The sequence below is a fragment of the Phocoena phocoena genome, chromosome 12 (assembly GCF_963924675.1).
Source record: "Phocoena phocoena chromosome 12, mPhoPho1.1, whole genome shotgun sequence".
Lineage (NCBI taxonomy): Eukaryota > Metazoa > Chordata > Mammalia > Artiodactyla > Phocoenidae > Phocoena > Phocoena phocoena.
In genome coordinates, this window is record NC_089230.1 from 28,818,624 (window position 1) to 28,845,147 (window position 26,524).

A 26,524-nucleotide genomic window follows, 5' to 3' on the forward strand; every position below is an offset into this window, starting at 1 on the left:
CAAGAAAGGTCAAATGAGAGCTAAAAAACTGTTGGCTGGATTTGCTATGAGTGAGTCTTCCAGCACATCTGGGAACCTCTGTAAAAAAATTAACTCAACGTTCTGGACTCTTGGGATGGGCAGATTATTAACTGTTTTTGCAGAAGCACTCTGTGCAAGCCAAGGCATGTAAGAAATATTTTTAGACCTGTAGACCATTATATACTGTACGGTTAACTTACTGCATGAGAAAAGCGGCAGGTACTTAAATGGAGATGTCTAGTTCCATTCACAAAGGGAAAAATAAACCATGCATTTGTTGGCAATGGCACTGGACGATTTAGACTCTATGGTTAAAGTGTTACTGGAAAATTGAATATCAGCCTTTTGTATTAAAATAAAATTAAACATTAATAATTATAGCACAGAGCAAATTATAATCTATTGGCCTTGAATCCGACATAGCTTCTGTATAGGTAAACAATGGAAATATTTCTCCTAGAACCTCACACAAAATCTAGATCCAGATTTCTACTTTTTTTTCTCCTCCTGTCAAATACCTTTTTGGAGGTAAGCTCAAGGAGAAAAATACTAAGAAATATACTGTCATTTGCCACGAGAGATTCAAAACATTTCTCTTTTGCCCAGAAAGCCTAGGAGTGAATGTTTGTTCATCATTTAACTCAGGCCTGGGAATCATTCTTTATATTACCTTTAGATGGTACAGTGACCCTGAAATAGCCATATTTAGTCTCTTACCTGTACGCAGTAGATAAATACCACTTAATCCCTGTTACTTCTGTGTGGCAGAAGTTGGTTTAAGCATGTTAGAGATTCCTGGGGAGCTTAAAAATATACTGACTCCCCAGTCTCTTCTCTTCTTGTCTTGGGCCCTGACTCTGGTATGTATTTTTTAAGTTCCTCACTGTAGTGTGTAGTCATGATTGAAAACCACTGGAAAGCAATGTGTCTTAGACAGAGAAAAGAGAAATCTAATCATGGACTAGACATGGATCAGTCATGGACAAATCCAAATGATTCATTGAATGAAGTCTGAATCTATACAAAGAGTTTTGAAGATTATCTTTTCCCAGCTACATGGTGTGTTAGTCAGACAATAACCTGAAAAATGAAAAGCCAATCATTAATAATTTTTCCAATAAATATAACTTAGCAGCAGAGTATAGCCGAAACAATTTTCTACATCTTTATGCAAAGAAAAAAAGTGGTTTGAATGGTAATGTCAGGAGCTAAATATCAGATCAGGTCCCAGCCTTACTGCTGGGCTGGGGAGAAGTTTCTTTCACTCCAAATTATTTACAGGAGCATCAGCTACTCCGAGCTGACCCCACTCTAAATCACTTCAGGCCCCCAACACCAGGAATTTAGAAGGGTTAAAACACTAGAGGAAATAAAGACACGTTTTAAACTACTGCATTTTGCCATAACGACTATCCTTTTCACTCAAATAGCTTAAGTTGAGTGGGATTTATAGTCTTCATTTTTAATTGTTTAGAGATTAATAATTCAATAATTCAGCAAGTGTTTGTTGAATGCCTACTATGTGCCAAGCACCCCTTTAGGACTCATGAAATTTACAAGAGACCATTCAAAAAAATGAAGAACACAATTATCTATGAGATGGTGTTAAGTGCCGTAGAGAAATATAAAGCAGGAAGGGGAAAGAAGTTTCCATTTTAAACAGGGTGTTGGGAAAGGCTTCCCTGAGGAGCTGACGTGTGAGCAGATAGATATCTGAAGGAGATGAAAGTGATGCAGTTGTCCAAGCAAAGAAAGTTCCAGTCTGAGTGCTCAGCAAGCACAATGCCTAGAGAGAAGTCTTTTTACTTTTGCCGATATTGTTTGCACATAGATAATTCAGTTAACACAGTAAACTTTTTCTACCAAAAGATTCTCCCTTCCAGCCTCCATTCTAAGCCATGATACTCCTGCTAACATGTTTGACTATATAATCATGGATAATAAGAACTCCTACCAATGACGGAACCCTAGAAGAAGCTAAATCTAACCTTAAATCTAACTGTAACTTTGCCAATTTTTCCAGGAAGGAGACTGAGCCGAAGAGAGATTATGTAACTTGCCCAGGGTCACATGCATAGTCAAGGGTGGGGCTGCCATATTTTATTCCAGGTCTGTCTGACTCCAAAGCCCATGCTCTAAACAGCTATATCTTATTATTTCTATCAACTTTGATCTAAAATAAACAATACATGCAAGGAAGTTTCTCTTAACCATGGTGGATGTATTGTAAACAATATAAATAACTTCTGTATCTCCTTCTGTAGGTCACTTTACCTCCTCCTTCAGAATCCGTTTTCCCATCCATTAAATAAGGAGCTGAACTAAGTCATTTGTTAAATCTGTTCTAGCCTCAAAATACTATGATTCTATGATATATTCACTTTGGCCACTTTAACATCTTTTGAGTCCTACCAAATCAATGACATAGTCAGTAAACATGCATTGATCGCCAAACTCCATGACCCTAAATAATTTTTACTTAAGAATTTAATTATATGCTTTGGTATAGAATTTATAAAGGTTTGACCTGGATTCCAGTCAAACCAACTCCATGTGCCTGCTTTGCTTTGTGTTTTAACTTACAAATGCAGATGTGTATTGTTGATTCTGGCAATATTATTAAAATATGTAAGAAGGTGGACTACTTTAAAGCATCTAAAATGACCATATATTGCCCCACTCCCTACTCATGTCACCCTATTTGTTGCCTCCATCATGGTCATCTCAATCACCAGCGTTAGAAAATAAGTTCCATGAGGTCAGGGACACATCCACCTGCTTCCCATCTAAGCATGTCGCTCCTAGTACTGTACCTACTATGCCACAGGTTATCCACTAATCTTTACTAAATGAAATGTATAATTAAATTACTTTCAAAACTGAGGATAAACCCAAGTTTTAAGAAACCAATATCAGCTCTCAACCGACATCCTGAAATGTAACAGTGGAGACTTGGACTCTATAATCACTAACTTAAGCTACATTACTCTCTAGTCCTCAGTTTCCTCGTCCATAAAGTAAGCAGCAAGGAGAGAAACAGTGTCTTCCAGCCCCCCAAGTCACTGATCCTCTGAACTCTACCACTGGTGTAGAATATAGAAAACATCTAATTTAATAGAGGTTTAACCTGGATATCTTGACTTTATGAAACTGAAACACTTGCTGGGCCAGGCAGGAGACATAAATAAGCAAAATGGGTGGGGTGGTAAATTGCCTTTAGCAATTCACAGTCACAAGGGCTAAACTGAAAAATATAAAATCCCAGTAAAGACACAAGTGAATTAAAGCCACAAAGGAAGAAGAGTTATCTAGTTGTTTAGCATCACAGTATCTTCAGGGGCCAAGAATAGTCCCTTTTCTCCATGTTATATGGATGTAATTATCCTTAAGCAACTGAATGAGGATGAGTCACTAGCTCGTGGAGACCTGCATGATAAGACTTGTGATCTCTGACGGGATTCCTCCACTAGGCTCTTGATCAGACTTCTGCTGTCCTTGTCCAAACTGTCATCTTCATGAGGGTGGAGGTTAGTGATACTAGATCTGCAGACTGTGGGATGTTTGCTCTAGTGAGATAGTGGGGGTGGATTCTCATCCTGCCCTGTGTGCGGTGGAAGACTGTAGCCCAAAGGTTGAGGCCAGAGAAACCTACCTGCCCATGACTATGTAAGTGAAACCTCACCACTAGGCACCCAAAGGGGATCTGGTCTGAGGAGGTTAGAGATGAGCAAGTGCTCCTAGGAGGACTGAAGACCTAGCACATGAACAGGGGATCACATGTGCTTGGATAGCCCGCCATGCTAGCTTAAACACAGTACGGGATCGTCCCTTGAGCTGCCAGCGACTGTGGACTGCTGGGACCACACACCAAGTTCCAAAGTTCTGAAATATTTTGGACTCCTCTGTCTTCCCTCATGTTCAGCCATCTATCGAGTCTTCCCAAATCATGCCAGCTGCCCTTCACGTCCATCCCTTCCTGCCCATATTCACAGTCCCCATGTTCACCCTGCTCTCATCCAGTACCTTCTGATGGTATAGCTGCCTCCTAATCTCCTCACTTTGGGTCTTTTCTGACTCTGGCGTCTCACACAAACTTCCAGGGCTCTTGAATTTCCTCAGAGTGAAGCACTCATTGACTTTCAAAGCTATCCACTATCTGGCTTCCACCTAGTTTCCAGTCATTTCTCCCAGGAGCCTTCTACTCCCATGAAATTGTTCAACCAACAGTTGCTTAAATACACCTTGTTAGGTTTCGCTCCCACACCTTTATTTGTATTGTTCCGCCCACTTTGGATACTTTTCTACTGGCTGCTCACCAATCCAAGTGTTGCCAGTATTTTTTTTCTTTGGCTGCGCGCCACGCAGCATAAGGGATCTTAGTTCCCCGACCAGGGATGGAAACCCTGCCCCCTGCAGTGGAAGCGCAGAGTCTTAACCACTGGACCACCAGGGAAGTCCCGCCAGTATTTTGAAAACCTGTCAAATCCTCCCTCTTCCGTGAAGCCTTGCTTAACAGCTTTGCCTACACTATTGCTTCTTCCTTTAAACCCTGATCAAAATTAATAACCATACCACTTTCTTCATGGAGGTACTTCTTCTTGGAGGTACTTTTTAAATTTTATTTATTTAAATTAATTTATTTATTTATTCTTTGGGTCTTTGTTGTTGTGCGCGGGCTTTCTCTAGTTGTGGTGAGCGGGGGCTACTGTTTTTTGCGGTGCACTTCTCATTGCAGTGGCTTCTCTTGTTGTGGAGCACGGGCTCTAGGCGTGCAGGCTTCAGTAGTTGTGGCACACAGGCTCAGTAGTTGTGGCACACGGGCTTAGTTGCTCTGCAGCACGTGGGATCTTCCCAGACCAGGGCTTGAACCCGTGTCCCCTGCATTGGCAGGTGGATTCTTAACCACTGCGCCACCAGGGAAGTCCCTGGAGGTATTTAGTATCAGGCTGCATTATGGCTTTGTGGATGTCTATGTGCTGTTCCCAAATCAGAATATAAAGTCCAAATGATCAAGTTTCCTTTGTGTCCTTATAAAAACCAGGGTAGCATCTTAAACAAATGCTTAATAAATACATTTCGGATGTAATAAACACATCCAAGAGAAAATATCAAGAAAGGCTTTTCTTCCTCCCAGATACACAGAACTGAATTCAAAATTAATGTTTGCAGGACGGTTTTACATCCTGTGATAGTGTCCAAGGGACATTTCTAAAGTCTTATTAGAGCAATTTGAGAAGCAAAATTTCATTTCTCTAAAGTGTTCTTTCTTACTTCTGAACATCATGGAACCAGATATGGGAAAGAAGGAAAAAACCAAAGAGCCCACTGTGGATTTCACGAAGGGTCTCGTGAAGGGTCTTGTGAAGCCACTTGTGAAGGGTCTTGTGACGACCCAGCAGGACTGACATCTGATATAGACTTTTCTTACTTCTGTGAAGTACCTAAAACTATGGGAGTGAGTTTTAGGGCATTGCTTACAAACAGTTGCAGTATATATAATTATGAATGAATTTGCATAAACTTGTGCTAAAAATATGCTCCATGAGCTCTATAGGTAACTTGCCGTGGGTACTTTGGTGCTTGGGAATCATGGAAAAAACAGCATGATAATAATACTTCCATGATAATAACACAATGAGCAGGAAGTCATTCTTTTTTTTTTTTTTTTTTTTTTTTTGCTGTACGCGGGCTTCTCACTGCTGCGGCCCCGCCCGCTGCGGAGCACAGGCTCCGGACGCGCAGGCCCAGCGGCCCTGGCTCACGGGCCCAGCCGCTCCGCCGCACGCGGGATCCTCCCGGACCGGGGCACGAACCCGCGTCACCCTGCATCGGCAGGCGGACTCTCCACCACTGCGCCACCAGGGAAGCCCCAGGAAGTCATTCTTGATGACTCTGAATTTAACGGGAACAACTTCAAACTATGTAGAAGATTTTTCCAACAAATAGTGATAAAGAATTATTCATAAGTAGATGAGATTTGGAGGAATGATGTTTATTTGACACAAACGCCACAGAAACACAAGATAATTAGAGCTGAATGCAGGAAGAATGCTCATACATGGCAAATTTCCCAAATGGGTCCATAGTTATAAAATCAACTAGGACTTTCCAAATAAAAAAGTGTGGATAAATAGCAATGAATTTTTTACTTTCACTCTGTTAGATTTATAGGTTCTTAGAAACATTTCAATTACTCACATCTGGAAATAATGCTTGTAATCCTTCCGGAGTTGCTCCTCAAAACCGATTCCTTATTTCAGGGACTATTACCTGTCCCTGACCTGGAAGCTCCTAGGCGATTAGCTCACAGGCCAGAGAGGATGTCTTCTGGGGTACAGTGATCTCAATAAAGAAACTTAAAACCATTTCATGAGGAACAGTGGAAGGAAAGAGGGCCAGCTAACCTGGGAATGGAAGACTGAGGTGAGACATAACAGCTACTTTCTAATATTCTAGGTATTATTTTATCAAAGAGAAAGTAGATCTCTTCTATGTAACTCAGGAGTGAGCTAGAACCAGTGAGGAAAGTTTCAAGGATCCAAACTTCTGTTCAACTTGCAAAGAATTTTCTAACAAAGGGGGTAATACTTAGTGGAAGAGGTAATTCCTTTGAAGGAATTTAGACTGGGGCTGCTTAGTGAAATTTGAGGGATTTTTTGCTTTGCCACTCAAACTGGTATCCACGGAATGGGGCTGGTCTATACTTTCTTTGTTTTCTGCTGGAGATTTATATTTTAATGATTTTTTTTTTCACAGTTTGACTCCTAAAATGACGGTTCCTATCAATTAAAACCAGCGACATTACCAGGAAATCCATTAATAAAATGTAGACCGCTTACATATTTATGTATGAAACATTTTATGTGTGTATCTGATATACTAACAGACATAGGATGATGATCTATTCCTAGATGTTCTTGTCGGGGGAGGGGAGGTAAGAACACAATATGAAATCTACCCTCTTAACAAATGTTTGTGTGCAGTACGGTAATGTTAACTATAGGCACATGTTGCTAGGCAGATCTCTAGAACTCAATCTTACATAACTGCAACTTTATACTCAATGTATGGCAACTCCCCATTTCCCCTTCCCCCAGCTCCTGCCAACTACCGCTCTCCTTTCTGCTTTTACATGTTTCACTAATTTAGATGCCTCTTATAAGTAGTATCAGGCAGTATTTGTGCTTCTGTGTCTGGCTTATTTCACTTAGCATAATGTCTTCAAGCTTCATTCGTGTGGTTGCATACGACAGGATTTCCTTCTAAGTCAGAATAATATTTCATTGTATGTGTATATACTACATTTTCTTTATCCATTCATCTGTCCATAAGCATTTAGGTTGCTTCTACCTCTTGGCTATTGTGAATCATGCTGCAATGAACATAAGGGTGCAAAGAGCCCTTTGAGATCTTGATTTCTACACGTTCCTTGGTATTAGTTCAGGACAAGAGAAAGAGCTTGTGCCAGATTGTAAATGGACACACTGATTCCTTCATCAGTAGAGATTTGCTATGGAAAGAAAATGTCAACAGAACCGAACAATGTACTTAGTGACATTCTTGCTGCAATGGAAGGAATTTACCCATTGAATAGTAAAATACTAGAGAATTTTCACAGTAATCAAATTATCACACTACAAAATATATATAATTGGAACATCCATTTGAACACTAAGATTTATATTTCCCCAATTGAATATATGTTTGAAAGTCACACATCACAATTATAAAAAATTGCAAAAAAAGAAAAAAAGGATCATTACTGTTCCCTGGTATTTATTGAAAGATTCTATTAGTTGGATATGATGTGCACCAGGCAGAGTCTTTAGGTTGAATAAGTAATACATATTGCATATATGTATGTGCTACTATTTAAAAAGAAAGATTCTGCTATAATTATAAAAGAAGAATTCATATTAAAGTGCAACTGAATTAAAAGTAGCTCTTTCTTATTATGTGTTTTCCCAAGCATATATACTAAAAGTACGATCTCGGCTACGTAGAAGTCCAAAATGCTTTTTCTTTTATTATTTTTATTTTTTTGCCCACGCCACACAGCACGCGGGATCTTAGTTTCCTGACCAGGGATGGAACCCGTGCCCTCTGCAGTGGAAATGCGGATTCCTAACCACTGGACCACCAGGGAATTCCCCAAAATGCTTTTTATGTGATGGATATACTTACATGAAAATGTTTGCTAATCATGCAGGGCCTCTGCGGCCAGCTGTGCAGTTTGTGTTATGCAAAGGGCCACAAGAATGAGGGAGCAAAGTAGGAGGCTGAACTCCAGCCCCCATGAGCCCCGGCAGTGAAACCACTTCAGGCATAGGGTCACCATCCATCCCAGTTTGCCCAGGACTGAAGGGTTTCCCAGGATATGGGACTTTCAGTGACACATCCAGCATAGTCCTGGACAAAGCAGGCATGGTTGATCACCCTAATCAGGTCACAGATGCACTTTATGTTCTAGTTTCAGCCTTGGAATCTTTTCTGTAGAGCTGTAGGCCTGAAACAGTGAAGCCATTTTTTCACATCATTTCTTTTCTCCTTCTGTTTTCAAGGTGAAAGAGCCATGTAATCATGCCAACATCCTGTCCAAGCCTGACCCAAGAACCTTCTGGACTAATGATGACTCAGGTATTATTGGAAAAATACATTCTGGCCCTGTGATATATACAAAGCATGTGGTGGTAAAGCCCCACACAAAGGCAAGGTTTAGGGGAAATTTTTGGTTTTGCCTGTTTGTTTCTTTATACATAGTCCAACACTTGAATGTACTTCACAATCACTTTTTTATTGAATGTATTTCACAATCACTTTTTTATAAGTCTCTTTATTTTATCTTCTTTTTCAATTTCTAAAGCATGTATACCATTAAGTACAGCTTGATGAATTGTGAAGTATAATCAAGTGTTGGGGGAACAAAGCATGAGTCTATTTCCTGGAGTGGAGGACAGAGAAATAAGATAAGGTGGGTAAATATACTGATCCAAGTGTCTCTTCCAAGGGAACGAAGGGATTAAAAACCCGAAGGTGAGTCATATTCCAAATACTCAGTGGAGGGCAAGTATGACTTGCACTATCAATCCCGAAGTATAAATCTAATCACAGTCAGAGGAATGTTACTTTCTGAGATCGGAGAATATGCTTCAGGTGTGTAATTAAAAATTACACTCGGACCAAGGATAGGTATGTTTTTATAGGAAACTGAAGACATAACATCTTTTCATTCTCTTCCACAAACACATTGAACCATGAGGCCTAATGACACCAAGTAAAGACACTAGAACTGAGACGAGAAGGTTCAGTAAAAGAGACAAAATAATTAGGAGGGTGATTCTAGAGCTTTCACCTTCTCTAATTAAATAGGGTCTAATTAAGTGGAGAATTGTGGTGATACCTAATATTTGTATTAGGCCTCACGGTTTGTATATTTGTATAGATCTCAGTGTGTTCACAAAAACCTAATTTCGTGTTTGGGCCAACCCTATGAAATAGAGGGGCACACGTGATAGATGAGATCAGATGCTGAAAGAGGGTAACTGACATCCAAAGCTCATGAGCAGAGAACCTCAGGACTGGCAGGGGGATGGAGAACCTGCGTGCTCAGTTCTGCATCACTCTTCCTAGGAAGAAGCAGCTCTCCTCTGAGAAGCAGCATGGGCTAAATTGGTGCTTTAATCTTTTCTTTATAAAAGAGAGTCAGAGACTATGCCTATTAGCAGAAGCAGGAGGGGTTGGAAAGGGAAAAGCGCTCTGCTGTCTTTTTTTCAAAGACCAGGCTCACAGTAAACTTATTATCAATTTCATCTGTCAAAACAATTGTTCTGTCTGTTTTATGTCCTTTGAAGAAAGCTGAAGAAACATGAAAGTGAATTGGCCTATTTATGCCATCATTGTGGTCCATTAGTAGTACAGCCACAAAATAAACAAGCTGTCCACCGACTAATACTACTATTAAGATCTACAGCACGTATGCTGTGAAGGAGCCATGTAGAACAAAACATAACAATTAAATGATTTTTTTTTAGTTTTTTTAAGGAACTTCCATTCTGTTCTCCATAGTGGCTGTATCAATTTACATTCCCACCAACAGTGCAAGAGTTTCCTTCTCTCCATATCTTTTCCAGCATTTATTGCTTGTAAATTTTTTGTTGATGGCCATTCTGACCAGTGTGAGGTGATATCTCAATGTAGCTTTGATCTGCATTTCTAGGGAGACACAAGAGGGAGGAGATATGGGGATATATGTATATGTATAGCTGATTCACTTTGTTATACAGCAGAAACTAACACACCATTCTAAAGCAATTATACTCCAATAAAGATGTTAATAAATAAATAAATAAATAGATAAGTGATTCTTAAAGTTATGCAAAGAGAATGGAATTAGAAGGGAATCTGTACAGGCCAGACTCAGAAAATGCTGCTTAGGTACTTTTTGGAGCTGGAGAAATTACATTACAAGAAAAACTACTGCAGAACGTGTACAGAAATAGTAATAGGAATGCTCTGGATGTACTCATCTTAAAAACTTAAAAAAATTTTTATTGTATCTTCAATGGGGTTACAAAGATAGTATCACTTCTGTAGTAGCAGCTTGTTTAATAAAGATCCTCTCCAATAATCAATTCTTAGACTAAGGCCTATGTTTAGTGCTTTGGTGGGGAGAGGTAGTTGTTCAGTCAATGACTGAGACATGGGTATTAAAATCTCCACCTATGGTGGTAGAATTATCTTTTGCTTTTTAAAATTCAGTCCATTTTTACTTTATATATTTTGAAGCTCTGATATTAAGCACATACACTCTTATAATTGTTGTAAGTTCTTGATGAATTGTGTTCCTCTTTATCTCTGGTAAAAGTATTCATTTGAAGTCTTTTTTTTTTTTTTTTTCTGACATTAATATAGCCTAGCCAACCTTCTGACACCTACTCTTCATGTGATATATCTTTTCTATCCATTTACTTTCAACCTATCTGTGTCTTATAGTTAAAGTGCTTGTCATATAGACCTCATATAGTTAAGTTTTCCTTTTAAAGACTATTTGACAATCTCTGCTTTTGCTTGGAATTAAATTACACTTAATGTAATTGTTAGATATAACTATACCATCTTGATATTTGTTTTCCTCATGACCCTTCTCTTCGTTTGCTATCCTTCCTTTTACGACTTCTCTAGAGTTATTTGAGTATGTTTTAGAATTCAATATTAATTTATCTATTGGCTTAGTGGTGGCTCTAAGGATTACAATTAATAACTAAGTTTTCACAGACCATTATAGAAAACTTCAAACAGTATAGGTCTATTTATCCCACTACTCCTCCCATGCTTTACATTTTGGTTGTAATATATATCACTTCTACATATGAAATTAAACCAATGGTATAACGTATCTAAAGGAAAACCATCCTTTGTATTTTCTGAGAGGTTTACCATTTCTGATGTTCTTCATTTCTTCTTGAAGATCCACTTTTCCTCAGAAATCATTTCCTTTTAGCCTGGAAAAACTTCTTTTAGTGTTTCTTATAATGCAGTGATTCTCTGGCAATGACATCTCTCAGTTTTCTTTTATCTTTATGATATGGCTTTATACATGAAAATATTTTTATTTAATTCTTGAAGGATATTTTTTTCTAGATATAAAATTCTAAGTTGATGACTTTTTTTTTTTCTTTTATCGCTTTAAAGATACTGGTCCATGGTCTTCTTGTCTCTATAGTTTCTGATGAGAAGTCAGTGATGATTTAAATTATTGTTACCCTGAATGTAATATGTTGTCTTTCATTGGCTGCTTTAATTTTTTTTTTTTAATCTTTGGTTTTTATCAGTTTGACTATGATGTGTCTAGAATAGAATCAATGTTCTTTAAGATGTAGAACTCTGAGGTTTAGGAAGTTAAACACTCTTCTAGTCTATTAGTAGTTTTCTTAGAATTTGAATCTGAGGGATGCAATTGTTTCTGCTGTAGTTTCTACACTGCAGCACGCCCTTTCTTCATCAGGACATCAGCACCCCAACTAAAACTTCTCCTAGATGCCTTCAATTCTGTTAGGTGTAAACACAAGCTAAAGCAACTCCACAGCTTTCTGCAACATGCACATTTATAAGCCTGCAAATGGATTGTTTACCAAGACAATATTATAGTCATAGTATGAATTTTTTGGGGGTAACTTTTCCCAGTTCCTGAAATAATTGTGATAAAATGGTTCCATCATTTCCTCCAGTAAATATATTTCAGTGAATGGATTATTTCCATTCAAAGCCAGCCATCATCAGAGAGTATTTTACTTACTTAATCTAATGTATAGTCTCAATACACAGTTTAAGTAGAGTTCAATATTGGAGGTAACTAGTCAAGATTGCTTGATAGAGATAGAAGTTAAATTAAAAAATCTTTTGTTTTGAAGTAGGGAATTACTGAGGGTTAGCTCACCCTGAAATCTGGTGAGATTGCCTAGATTTTCATACCCATTATCTTTCTGCCTGACTACCAGAGGATGGGGCCGGCGTGCTCAGTTGCCATATGCAGATATGGTAGTTGGAGAAACAAAAGTAATTTTTTAAAAGCTTTTTTTAAAAATATAATATGAAAGTAGCATATGTTCATCATAGGAAAGAAATGGAAAATTAACCACCCATAATCCTCCCACCCACACTTTTTTTCATTGGACTTGACTGTCTTGTGCATTCCCAGCATTTGTTCTGACAAAAGCAAGCAGGCTGCACAAGTTTAGGCTCTTTCCTATTATCTTTGTTTTTAGGCCTTAAAACCTGATTTGTTTGTTTTGGCCCACCTTTGTTTTTCAATTGCTGGTCCTTCAGTAGCCTGTAACATCCTCTTAAATGAGAATTTCAAGGTAGGATGAGTTCCCTCACACTTTCAGAATGTGTGTTTTTCCAGGTACTATTATTGGCAACACAGATAATGGTCTTTACTTAGAGGAAGTCAGATAATGAAGCAGTTAAACAATAAGGTTTCTTTTGCAAGGGCCACGGTTTTAACTGGGCACCTGTTTTGCCAGGTAGGAAAATGTACCTCCTTAATGTTCTCCCTGGGCTCTTACTTGAAGTCACCTTTGAACAAAATGCAATTCTACCCTTGGGATGTTCAAAATGTCTAGGTTTCTTTCAAGCAAAAATTAAAGAGGATGATTCATTATTGTGCAAATTTTTTCCAGAAGGGAAACTAAATTTTCCCTTATATTTTCAGGATTATCATTATTTCTTTACATATATATATATATATATATATATATATATATATATATATATATATTTTTTTTTTTTTTTTTTTTTTTTTCAGTATGCAGGCCTCTCACTGCTGTGGCCTCTCCCCTTGCGGAGCACAGGCTCCGGACACACAGGCTCAGCGGCCATGGCTCACGGGCCCAGCTGCTCCGCGGCATGTGGGATCTTCCCAGGGGCACGAACCTGTGTCCCCTGCATCGGCAGGCGGACTCTCAACCACTAAGCCACCAGGGAAGCCCTATATTTTTTAATGATTCATCACATTTTAAAATTCAGCCCAAATTTCTGGGGATGTAGAAATCAATATCAAGAGGTATATTCATATTTATATGGGAGCAGTAATTTTTGTACCAAATGTAGAAATGAAAAGATGCATAGTTTGAAAACATATGGACTACAGAAATATTTCAGTGTTTCAGAGAATACATAAAATTCGATCATTGCGTTAATATAAGGAGAGGGAGGACTTCATAGATCTTTCAAAGTGGAGAAAATATAACTTCTAGATTTTTATTCTTAAAAAGCAAAACACTCTCATATTTAATATCCAGAAAACTGTTGCTTCATTCCTCAAGATATGGAATTATCTAACCCCCTCACCCTGCCAACAAAAAGAAATGTGAGAAAAGTTAAACACAATCTGCTTACACAGAAACTTTCCATCTGACACTTGTTGGCCAGTGTAGACTTTGCCTCTTGCTATTAGAGATAAACCATTTGGTAAAAATCTGTGGATACAAGAAGATCTCTTAAGTAGACTGACCTCATTACTCAGGTCTTAACTAAAAAAGGTAGCTATCTCAGTAATGAAAACCACCTTACCCACAGTGAGAAATTCCAAATATCACATAATGCCACCCATGGGATCAGAGATGGAGGTAGGCTTTGGAAAAAACAGGGGCACGCTCCTGGCTGCTTCTGATTTCCCCTACTTCTGCTGCTCAAAGCTTTCCAAATCAAACTTGGTATTTATTCCCTTCATCTTAGATCAGGAAGCCACAATCATCCTCAGTTTTCTGAACCGCATCTCTTTCAGCCAGCTGGACTCACATCAGTGCTGACCAGCAGACCATCTGGCCATGCTTCCCAGTGAGCCACGCATGGAGCAGCAGGAAACTGCTCAACACTTTACTTTCTGCTGTGATTAGTGCTGTGAGCTCTTGAGTAAGGCCGCCTGAGTTTGCCACCAAGTTCAATGCTTATTACCTGTGTGTGACTTTGCAGGAATGATTTCACCTTTCTGTGCTTCCATTTCTTTCACGTGCAAAAATGGAATATTATAATAGATTACAGTTTTGTGGAGACTAAAGGAGATAATTCAGGTAAAGGTACTTAGAACTCTGTCTAGCGTATAGTTAGTGGTCAATTTATGACAGCTCTTTTAACTTGGAGAAAGAATTATGTCATTTATACAAACCTGAACACTCATCCCCCCGCCATATATAAGGTCTACAATCTATGGGTTGAAAGAATACATTTTATTTTGTCATTGCTCTTACTATTTCATACTTTTCTGAACCCATAACTTGTTTTTTTGTTTCGTTTTGTTTTTTTCTTCTCTCTGAACCAAGAAGCTCATCATTCACTATCTTCTGTTATCTGGGTCCCCAGACACAGCACTGATAAGCTTCCTGAAAGTAAACATATGGCTGGACGTAAAACCCTCAAACTGGAAAGAACCTTAGACATCGCCTATTCATTTAGATAAAATATTGCATTCTTAAGCAATGGTCCATAAAGCAGAAACGCACTTAGTTTTGCACGACTTTAACCGTTTACAATGGCTTAGAGGGTTCCCAGTTGAAGGACGGGTTGTTTATTCCAGCGAGTAGCAAAATGTCATTTCAAAACTTTTCTGTTTAAAGTTAAAATAAAGTTAGAGTCACACGCATCTGGCATTTAAGTTTGAGAGCAAAACATTATCAATTCCAATCCTCATGCCGGTCCCGCTGCCTAGTGTGTGAATGTGTAAACGTGTGACTATAGACTCATCCAGCTCGGCGCAGAGAAGCCCCCTCCCTCTCCCTCGCATTGTGTCAGCTAAATTTTACAGTTGGAGCAAAGTCTGTTTCTCCCTTTGTTAAACTCACAACTTTCTCTTCCTCTTGATTATGACCAAAATTACTCGTTATTTCTGCTGTTTGACTCAAAGCTAAACTAGCAGTTTTTTCACAATTTTGTTTTTCTGATTCCCCAGCATTCTTTTTTTTGGGGGGGCCTCACTGATTGGCATTCGGGATCTTATTTCCCTGACCAGGGCTCAAACCCGTGTCCCCTGCATTGGCAGACGAATTCTTAACCACTGCACCACCAGGGAAGCCCCATAAGTTTGTTTTTTATGTCTGTGGGTCTATTTCTAGAAGTTCATTTGTATCATTGGAAAAAAGGGTTTTAGATCGTTGCCTTAATATCAGAAATATTTTATCTGCTCAAATATAAACGTAGTTCACAAAATTTGAAGAAAAATTATTTACAACTTTAAAATTGTATGTAATAAGGAGAATGGGACAATGACATGAAAACGGGCTTTCCCTGGGATGAAATGGCCCACAGAGAGGGGTGGGTGCAGGATAGAGAGTGACGGATTAGGAAGGGAGGGGTGGGACGGCTGGGTTGGAGCCTAGTGACAGGGAGGTTTGTGTGACTACAGGATGCCCAGAGTTGAGAATAGAATTAAAATTTAGGCAGCAGGGAATCACCAGGAGATGAAGAGAGGAGGTGCGTTTTAGAAACCTCTCCCAGTCACACGGTGTACCATCCTCTGGGTTTCCCATGCATGTTTTAGCTCTAGGAAGATTCCCCTGAACCTGGAGATTTGGGACCCATGGAATGGGTCTGCATTTGCTCACCCAACCTCACCAATCCTCTCAGCCCCAAGAGTGTCCAGCCTTATGTCTCATCCAGCTGTGGGTCTAGATGTGATCAATCCAGGTTGCATCATAGCCCCTGAACGAATGTTGTAAGAATTTCTCTCTCTTTCACTGCCTTTGTTTTTTTTTTTTTTTTTGCCTTTGTTTTTTTTTGTAATTTATTTTTATAATGGGGTTTAGCTGATTTTCAATGCTGTGTTTATGCCACTTTACAGCCACTTGATTCACTTACAGAGAGATCTCAATAAATACTTTTTAAGATTAAAAAAAAAAAAAAAAAAATTTAGGGCAGGGAGCCCCGAGCAAACTCATTGGTAAAGTGAGAAGTTGAGTGAAGTCAATTGATTCTAAGATTCTTTCTTACTCTGAAACTCCTTTATTCTATGAAGGTGTAAATTGACAACAAAAAGAAAATGCGAAAGGATTTAGAAAAAAAAATGGTTTAGGGTGGGCTGGGGCCTTTGGAATAGACTTCAGTGAACAGTGTATCTCGGAGAACTCTGACCTTTTTTCCTCAGAAACACGTGGCAATCAGCTCTTTCCACTGATTAAAATTTTGGCACTTAGAGGAAAATTTTACATTAATAGTTCAGCTGCACTGTTCTTATAGGTATTAAATTACACAACACACTTGAGTTTTCAAATTGTTCACCCATACCTAACCTCATCTGATCTTTCCAATCAAGCCCTGAGGGATTAACTAAATGGGTGTCAACCCTGAGGACACTTAAAGGAAGTTAAGTGCTTTGCCCAGAGCTAAATATTTAGTCATAAATTCTAAGACACAGAGCTGAAAAGTCACATCTCCTGGAAACTCTTCTGGTTCTCTTTCTACAGCTTCAAAAAGGTAACAGGGGAGCTTTGTAATGAAAGTAGCTTGAATGTGGACACAAGTGTTTGGGGAAATAGCAGTAAGTGAAGGAGGAGATTCCAACTGACTTGTGATCTTGCCATTGGGTGAAGCAGTTGGGAAGAGGAGGAAATTAAGGTAGATACAAGGTTTGTTTTACAGAAATTAGATATAGTGTATCTCTTTCTGCCCTGCACTCTGCTAGGTTCTATGGACAAGGAAGCAACAGTTTTCTCCCTGGAAAGCTTAGGTAAACAAACTGGACAGACTGAAATTTGAATAAAGTAGTCTAAATACAAGTTAAACTCATGACTGCTGCCTACAGATATGTGAACGACTGGTTTTTAAAACAGATAGAGAGGCAGATTATTTTAATCATTAAAAGCAAAGCTTTTGGTATCAGAAAAACCTACACTTTCATTCTGTTGGGTTTTTAAATTTTTTTTTTATTGAAGTATAGTTGATTTACAATATGTAAGTTTCAGTTACATAGCACAGCCATTCAGTTTTATATATATACATTCTTTTTCAGATTCTTTTCCCTTATAGGTTATTACATAATATTGAGTATAGTTCCTTCTGCTATACAGTAGGTCATTGTGCTTTCTGTTTTTGCCATTACTAGCTATGTGGCATCACACAACCAACGTTTACCTCTTTAAGCCTCAGATCTTAAGAATGTATAAGGGTATTGTAACAGCTTTTCATAGAGTCATTATGAGGGTTAATTGAGAAATTGCATAAAAAGCACTAAAACATAGTGTCTGCCACTTAGTATAATCATTCAGTGTTGGCTATTATAATAGATGCCCTAAACTGTGGAAGTTACAAAGAGGAACATGTTCATTTCTGCTTATCGGTATGTCCTTAGCATCACTGAAGTGCCTGGTTTTAGAACATGCAGGAGAACCATTCCTTATAAAACGTTCACGAGGATATTTGAACACAGTCTAAGAAAGAACTTTACTGGTTGCTGCTGGTTGACAATGGTAGAGATAGCCCTGGAAGTAGAGGTGAGTCCAGTGAAAAATTAAAGTGATAGCTCAATAAATGTTTATCAGGAATACTGTAGGGATGTTCACAGTCCCTAAGATCCTTTTAACATCAATAGAATCTGTTCACAATAATATGAACAGCATGAAATGAGGCTGTCAGTGCTGTTCAAATAAAAACTCCAACTTTCATATATATACAATAGTTTCAAACTTTAAAACAAAGAGAAAAGGAGCTTTTAGTGTGCTGGCTGTGAACTCTCCTGTCCTTTGCACACATGACACAAAAATTCAGTAGAACTAAAGTGAGTAGTGGTTGGGTTATTTTTGTAAATGGCAATGGGTCTACAATGGTCCAAACACATGCCCTCACCCAGTCTCGTTGTGAGATAAATGATCAGAAAGCAGGCTGTGAAAATCAGAAAGAATTGCTCTGTGAGGAAAAATAATTGGCTCTTATAGGAAAGACAATGTTAGATCCAGCAGCACCACGTCCTGACAAGACTACTTGTGTTAGAAACTTTTACTATTATTTCTGGAAGTACTTTAGCTGTGGCTGGTGTATTTGTTCTTCTCTGACATCTTTATGTAAATGTACTTTCTAGTATTTTTTAAATATTAAAATTTTAATATTTTAATAATATTAAAGTGGTATACAATGTGTATTATATATAATGTATATATATATACACAATGTGTGTAATATTAGGTCTAACCCTCTATACTGTTTTAAGAAAAGAGATGGAAAAGGAATAGCAGTCTTGTCTTGGGGGAATCTTACAAAGTCCCTGTCAACCTTACAGAAACTGATGATCTTAAATAATGACAGTCCTAAGAAAAGAATATGGGAAGTGGAAAGAGACAGAAAGAAGGATGCAGAGAAGAGTGGCAAGTGGGGCTTAGACAGAAACTATGTACATTGGGCTCCTTTCTGCTCTTTGGCAATGGGCCATTAGTGATGCTTATGGGAGCAGGCTGTAGATATAAAAGTACAGTATTTACAAGGTGGTAAAGAGAAAAAAGAAAATGCTTTCGCTTTTAAAAGGTAAACTCAAGACTTGTTAAATAGAACTTGCAAAACTGGATTTACGTTTGTACATTAAAAGATACATAAACAACATGAGTTGAAGAATGAATTTCAGATAGGTCTCTCATGATGATCTATGTTTGTATTCTAAGGTTTTAGGTTTTTAAGCAATAGTTTGTGAATTGTGAAATAGAGTCACTGTAGATACTAACGATAGTAATAGTCTTATTTCTTTGGAATATTCATTTCCTCTAAATGAGGATAGGATACAAGGCAATTGTAAAGAGAGTTTTATAAACAAATAACATAGTAACTTCTCTAAGTGACCATATTTATTTAGTGTAGAAAGGGAGGTATTATTCATGATTCCTATCTTTTGCTCACATCTGTTTAGTTTCTTTGTAATTTTCTTGCGGTCTTAAAAAAAGCTTATTTTTATTCTTTTAGCTGTCCCTTATATTTTTTGTGAAATGGTGATTATGAAACAAAATAGAAAAACAAATAACAGAAGTAGTTAATATATCTGAAACTTCTGACCAAACCATCAGTTTGTGTGTGTGTGTGTGTGTGTGTGTGTGTGTGTGTGAGACAACTAATCTTGTTAAAAGGATTCTATAATCCCATCTCAGAAACAAGTTGTACTATCAAAAACGACTGATGGGATGACCATATGTTTTTAGAAAATTAGGCTCTAATGGCTAATCATAGAAGTTCTGATCAAGGAAATAATAATAAAAACAAAAATAAATTTACTCCTATTAACTAGTCTAGAATAAACATCTCTCACTGAAATGTGTCATCTGAGCAAAAGATCGAAGTTTAATTTTCATCTTAGGGTTTTAAGCTGAGATATAAAAATAAGTAGGAGAGGGCTTCCCTGGTGGCGCAGTGGTTGAGAGTCCACCTGCCGATGCAAGGGACACGGGTTCGTGCCCCCGTCCGCGAAGATCCCACATGCCACGGAGCGGCTGGGACCGTGAGCCATGGCCGCTGAGCCTGCGCGTCCAGAGCCTGTGCTCCGCAACGGGAGAGGCCACAACAGTAAGAGGCTCGCGTACCGCAAAAAAAAAAAAAAAAAAAAAAACAAACAAAAAAAACAAGTCAGGGCTTTTTTAGGCATCAGAAGTCCTAAGGTGTCATATCCTGATATCTGGGGTGTTTGACTACTTCCTATTGTTGCCAAGTTATGGTACCACTGTGTGAAATACGAAATGTGCTTTAGGTGACCCTCTGAATTTCACACAAAAATTGTCTAGTGTCAAGACAATGACTTCCGTACTTTTACACAATATTTTCAAATATATTAAGTGGATATCAGATAGTGTAGTTAGCGCTTCCCAGTAAGCTTTCTTTGAAGTTTTGCTTGGTAAACTGATGGCAGTGCCTAACTTTCATTGGGTTACTAAGAATAGGTTGCAAATTATCAGCTAAAAAGAGAGTGGGAGGACTAGAAAACGACAGAACCCAAATATTAAAGCCAGCCAGGAATGTCCTAAAAATAAAGAAACATACCCAAATCTACCAAGCACTAAGAAAAAAACAAATGAAGATGTAGAATCCTCAGGAAATAAAAATGCGAGTGCTTAGTATCAAGTCTGCGGGTTCTTGCATTTTCCTATCTCTGTGTGAGATGAAGCTGTGTGTCATACCCTCATGTGATGGATGATACCACAGAGTTACTGATATATAATCACTGAGTTCTCTGATATGATCACAGAAGTGGACAGCTACCATATGATACCCCCTTTCTGGGACATAGCTGGAGGCCGGTAGTGAAGGAAAATCCTCTCTGTGTGCAGAACTTAAGAGGAGTGCACCTGGTTGCTCATTTTGCTTGGAAGGAGGCATGGGATTATAATAATAATAATATATTTAATAATAAAATTAATATATATAATTAAATAATATTATTTATTTATTTATATAATAATATATAAAATAAAATAAATATATATAATAATAATTCATGGGCAAGAAGAACAGTAGGCATCCTGCAAGGACTTTGCACCCTCTTCTAGGGAGAGGATTAGTAAGTTTTTGGTTGTAAGCAGGATAGTTGTATCATTTTAGGTGGAAGTATGACCTTGTCATTGTTCTTTTATGGAGATTAAGTGAGATTTAAGGAGATGCATATGGGTCCAAATTGACAAGGGCTTGGCTTGTGATAGTTAATTTTATGTATCAATTTGACTGGGCCATGGTTTCCAGATATGTGGTCAAACACTTCTAGATGTTTCTGTGAGAGTATTTCTTGTGTGAGATTAACATTTAAATCAGCCGGCTTTGAGTAAATCAGATTCTCATCCAGAATGCCGGTGGGTCTCAACCAATCAGCGGAAAGCCTTAATAAAACAAAAACTCACACACACACACACCCCATCCCCCACCCCCGCCCCCAGCCCTCGAGCAAGGAGGAATTCTGCAGCCAGCAGAGAGCCTTCGGGCTTGAAGTACAGCAACTGCTATTCCCTGAGTCTTCAGCCTGCTGACCCACCCTGCAGATGCAAGGAGGAATTCTGCAGCCAGCCGAGAGCCTCCATAATCTTGTGAGCCAATTACTGAAAGTCAATCTCTCTCTCTCCCTCTCTCTCTCTCTGCCCATATACTATTGGTTCTCTTTCTCTGGAGAACTAATACATTTGTGCTTGCAGGAAGAGACCCTGAGAGCACCAGGCTACCTGTCTGACTGACCTATGCTTGTTATCTCTTTCTTTAAAGACCAGTTCTTAGTCAACTGTCAAGGCTCATGAATATGATCAGTACAGCCCCTAAAAATACTGGGAAGGCTCATAATGGGAAGAGATCAGAAGGCTTTTAGATGAAAACAGAAATAAAGTATCATGAAACCTAATGGGACTCTCATTTGTAAATTCTTTCTAGACAGCAAAGAATTTTGGGGCAAAGGAGAATTTGAGGGGCAATGTAAGGAAAGTAAAAGGAGGATACATTTTTCTGACTTGTTGGAAGATTCATCTGTGGTCCTTGGAACAAGAGGCTAAATTGACATTTTCCCAGCCTGGGCAGATGAAAACCTAGATGGCTACCCTCCCGATGGTTTGATTCTCTGGACTTGACAAACTATCCATTGAACGTTGTCTGTAGAAAACGGCATCTACTTTAGTTCTCTCGAAAAATGGTTATTCAGTATGCTTGTTTAATGATCCCATTGGACCCAAAGCCTTGATTTCAAAATCTTCATGTACCTCATGTATAAAATCTAGTCCCTCAATTTTCTGAAGCAACTGAGTGCATAATATAATATGTAATATAATAGTTAAGCCTGAGTGGGGGTTGTTTAGTTTGATTTTGTCTTGCGTTTTACAGTGAGGTGTCAAGTAACTGCTAGGGAAACATATACCCTTGATTATTTGGTGAAGGAAAAAAAAATTAAATTTGGTTGAGAACAAATCTTATGCCCAACAATATATAAGGGGCGTATTATTAAACCATTTCATTTATTAAGCATTTTCTATGGATCAGGTACTCTTTGGGGCACCAGGGATACTCTGGAAATAAGATAGGTACTATCAGGCTTCCCTGGTGGCGCAGTGGTTGAGAGTCTGCCTGCCGATGCAGGGGACACGGGTTCGTGCCCCGGTCCAGGAAGATCCCACATGCCGCAGAGCGGCTGGGCCTGTGAGCCATGGCCGCTGAGCCTGCGCGTCCGGAGCCTGTGCTCCGCAACGGGAGAGGCCACAACGGTGAGAGGCCCCGTACCGCAAAAAAAAAAAAAAAAAAAAGGAAAAATAGGTACTATCCCTGGCTCACAGAGACTACTTATTAGTTGGGGGAGACAAATAACAAACACTCAAAAAGTCAGCTAATAAAACTAATATGCAAGCAACGGAAACAGAATAAGTGACACTGTGTAAGTGATGTTTGATTGGAGACTGTTAGGCAGGAGAGAAACCTGAATTGTTTGTGTTGTCTGGTCTTCAGGGAACTCAAGGTCCAGGGAGTCACCTGAGATTTAAAATAGTAGCACAAAGTCCCTGACAATGGAGGGAGGGGAGAGGCATGCAAAGGATTAGCTGAATTAGGAAGTCACATGAGGGGCTTCTGGGCATTCAGAAGTTCCTTGTTAGATTTATCTTTTCCCAGATATCACAGAACTGTACAATCAATATTAGAGCTGCAAGAGAACTTCTAGCACATTCACTTGAGAAATGAATAATCTAAAGGGTTCAACATGCCCAAGTCTGTATTTTAATGGCATTAAGGCGTAGCAGGGCCTTAGGAAAAGTAGAAATATCTGTAAGCTTACCTTTGCTTTTGGGAAAGTGCTGTTCAATTTAACAAAATAAATTCAGACTTTGCCCCCCCTGAGTGTAGCAACGCTGTCCAACTTGGGCATCCTTGTTAGACCCAGAACTTAGCACGGTGTCCGGCACAAAAAAGGTGCTCTGTGGAGGCCTGAAGGATTAAAAACAACAGGTCACCATCAGCTGGTGCTTGTACCTCTTTCTGTAACTGAAGGGTAAGCTAAACGACCTAGAACAAGCATCTTCTGTGCTGCTGGCTTTCTCTGACCTGCTTTCAATGATTCTACCCTCTCAACAGGCCCATATTTACATTCTATTATTTCCCATCCACCTTGAGCAATTAAAAACTCCTCTGGTTTAGCTTTTGGCTTACTTTCTGCTTTTTCACCTTAAATTTAACTTTTACTTCAAACACTCGGTAAACAAGCACTTATTCTGTTATCATGGCATTTAGTTCTTTACTGCCTGTTCTGGAACATTGTCTGTGTGGAGACCAAGAGAGGAGGGGGGAGACTGAAAAAACGAACAGGATCACCTTTTCAGGCCTTTAAAGGAATTCCCATCCAACTAGTCTGACCTTGACCCAGCAGATTAAGTGGCCCACACTGTTTCTGCTCTTTAAACACAGCACATAACCGTTATTATTTTGATTTGTTGGAGCCCTTTGCATTACATGATGTGTTCTGTTTGTGGCTGTGGTGTGTGTGGAGTGGGGTAAGGAACATAGACACATTATATTTTCTTTCTTCTTCTTTTTTTTTTTTAAGATATGTCATATTTTCTGTGTGAGATTCCAACTTGAGTCAGCACTTTAAATTCTTAATTTCAATTACTTTTCTTCGCAATTTACATTAAGTATTAGTATCTCCATTATACGGATTAAGAGATAAAGATTTAGAGAATACCTTGTCTAAGTTCTCACAGGTAACGAGCCTCGGTTGTAGCTGACTTAAGTGTACTGCAAAGATCTCTATCACAGCACATTACTGTCACTGCTGAGCTTGTTGTGGGAGGTGACATAAACATTGTTTTAAAAGTTGCTTTACATAAAAATGATGCCATTCAGCCTTTTGCCAGCCACCCGTCCCTCCTGGTTTTCCCACTACGAGTTACTATGACATTTATCTTATTTCGTTGCTGCAATTTGTAGGCAGGCTTTACAGGAAACAGCCCGTAAGGGTGGCCTGAGCTTCTGTTGCTTCTTGCTAAATTAATTATAGGGTTAGAAATGGAGTCGACTGGAGAGAGATTTATTTACCCTGAGCAAATGAAAGCTTTCGGGTTTCACTTTTGTTTGGCAAAAGATGTCCATCGGAAATCCAGGCTCCTTATTTACTATCGGCACTTTGTAAATACAGTTGGGGTGAAAGAGAGCCCTTTATATTGTTTTCATGTCTGTTACAACTTTAATATGTGTGTCCCAAGAAGAACTCGGCCTGCAAAGAAATTCCAAGCCCCGTGCTGCCTGAACTCTGAGCTGGGCTGCGAGGCACATAGGGAAAGTAGGTGTGTATGAGGGTTCATCCTGGACAGAGAAAAGGGAGTAAAGCCCAAAGCCCTCTGACCTGATCCTTGCGACAACTCCTGACATTTTATCATTACAAATTCATTTATTTAAATCAACCAAGGCCTTTTAAAATGCAAATGCCTAGCAATAAATGTCCAATAATAAAGCTATGTCAACAATATATAAGGCTTTCAGTAAGGAGTGATAAAGTTAACCCCTGTGACACCGCCCTGTTCCCTCATCATCAGCCAATCAGAGAATTATGCACCATCTCCTACCCTGCGACACACGCCCCCCCACCTGGCTTTTAAAAATGCTTTGCTGAAACCCTTCCAGGAGTTCAAGGCTTTTCAGGGCCTGAGCCACCTCGTCTCCTTGCATGACCTTGCAATAAACCTTTCTCTGCTCAAAAAAAAAAAAAAAAAAAACCAAAGTAATAATAATAATAAAATATAAAGCTTTCAGTAAAGCCATAGTCCTCTTGAATTTAGAAAGTCACAGATAATACTGAATTTTGATTTCAAAAATTGTCCAATTTATTCCTGAATTATTTTTCATAATCATACAGAAAATACCTTGGAGGTCATTTTCCAGGTCAATCCTGAGAGCCAAATACAAAGCTATCGAATATGTGCTATTCCTTACCCTTCATACTGTATTCTAATTGACAGTCATTTTTTATTTTTATTTCTTGTTCATTGGATTATGTTACATCAGACATTGACAGCGTTATAAAGATGGGGATACGGTGAGTTTTCAACCCAACATAGACCCGTTGGTTTGTTCTAGATTCCCATTCCTCCCATGTCAAGAGCTGCCACTGGCCTCCCTTCTTTAATTTATTCCCTGATTAAAATTAAAAATTTACTACAAAGCCATGTCCGCATCCTACCACCAACTTCCCTGTGGCCTGACTTTCCAGAAGGGATGGGCATAGAACATGGTGTTATCACTTCTGACAGATTGCTAATCCCTATGCTGGGTTATAACTATGCTTGTCTTAACTTTTATCCATCTTCCAACCACATAAATTACCCCATTCCAACTTCCAACATTTCTTTATGTGTTTGTAAATTTGTTCATTTTCAATGAGGTAGGGGTAGTGTAAAAAAAAAAAAAGCAAATATCCTTTGAAGGAATGATAGCTGAGTGATCAATCACATTTGGTTTGAATTAACTTTTCAAAACACATTGGAATGTTTTCCTTCTTAAAAGGGATTTTCCTTGGTGGTTTTTAAGATCTCTAAACAATAGGGCTCAGTCTACCTTTGTAGGTAATTCCCCACCTGCCTCTCACCAGGTGAGATCATGTTTACCACTGTATCTCCTGCATCTAGCGCAATGTCTGATGCATAGTTCTAGAAGAATCTGTGGATGAATGAATGAATGAGCTCCACCGGGCCTAGAGCTGTATCAGACACAGAGGTGCCTATGCAGGCTAATAATCAGCCGTCCTTCAAACGGGTATGTTTTCTAAGACATTATTAATTCCATATTTATTGGGGTGGGGGGCAGTGAGAGAAAGGGAGGAGAGGCAGATTTGTGTCAGCTAAGACTTTTTTAAAAAATATTTATTTATTTATTTATGTGTCTGTGTCGGGTCTTAGTTGTGGCATGCGGGATCTTTAGTTGCGGCATGCTAACTTCTTAGTTGAGGCATGTGGGATCTAATTCCCTGACCAGGGATCAAACCTAGGCCTCCTGCATTGGGAGCGCAGAGTCTTAGCCACCGGACCACCAGGGA

The 26,524-nt window shown here is 38.9% G+C and overlaps 1 protein-coding gene across 1 annotated transcript in view; it reads left to right on the top strand.

Moving 5' to 3' along the window:
• SGK1 (serum/glucocorticoid regulated kinase 1) overlaps window positions 1-26,524 on the top strand; it is a 112,091-nt gene that overhangs the window by 73,551 nt on the left and 12,016 nt on the right. Inside the window, exon 3 of the mRNA XM_065889012.1 lies at window positions 8,583-8,658. Within this exon, the coding sequence (XP_065745084.1) occupies window positions 8,583-8,658 (76 nt within the window). The remainder of the gene's footprint in view (window positions 1-8,582; window positions 8,659-26,524) is intronic.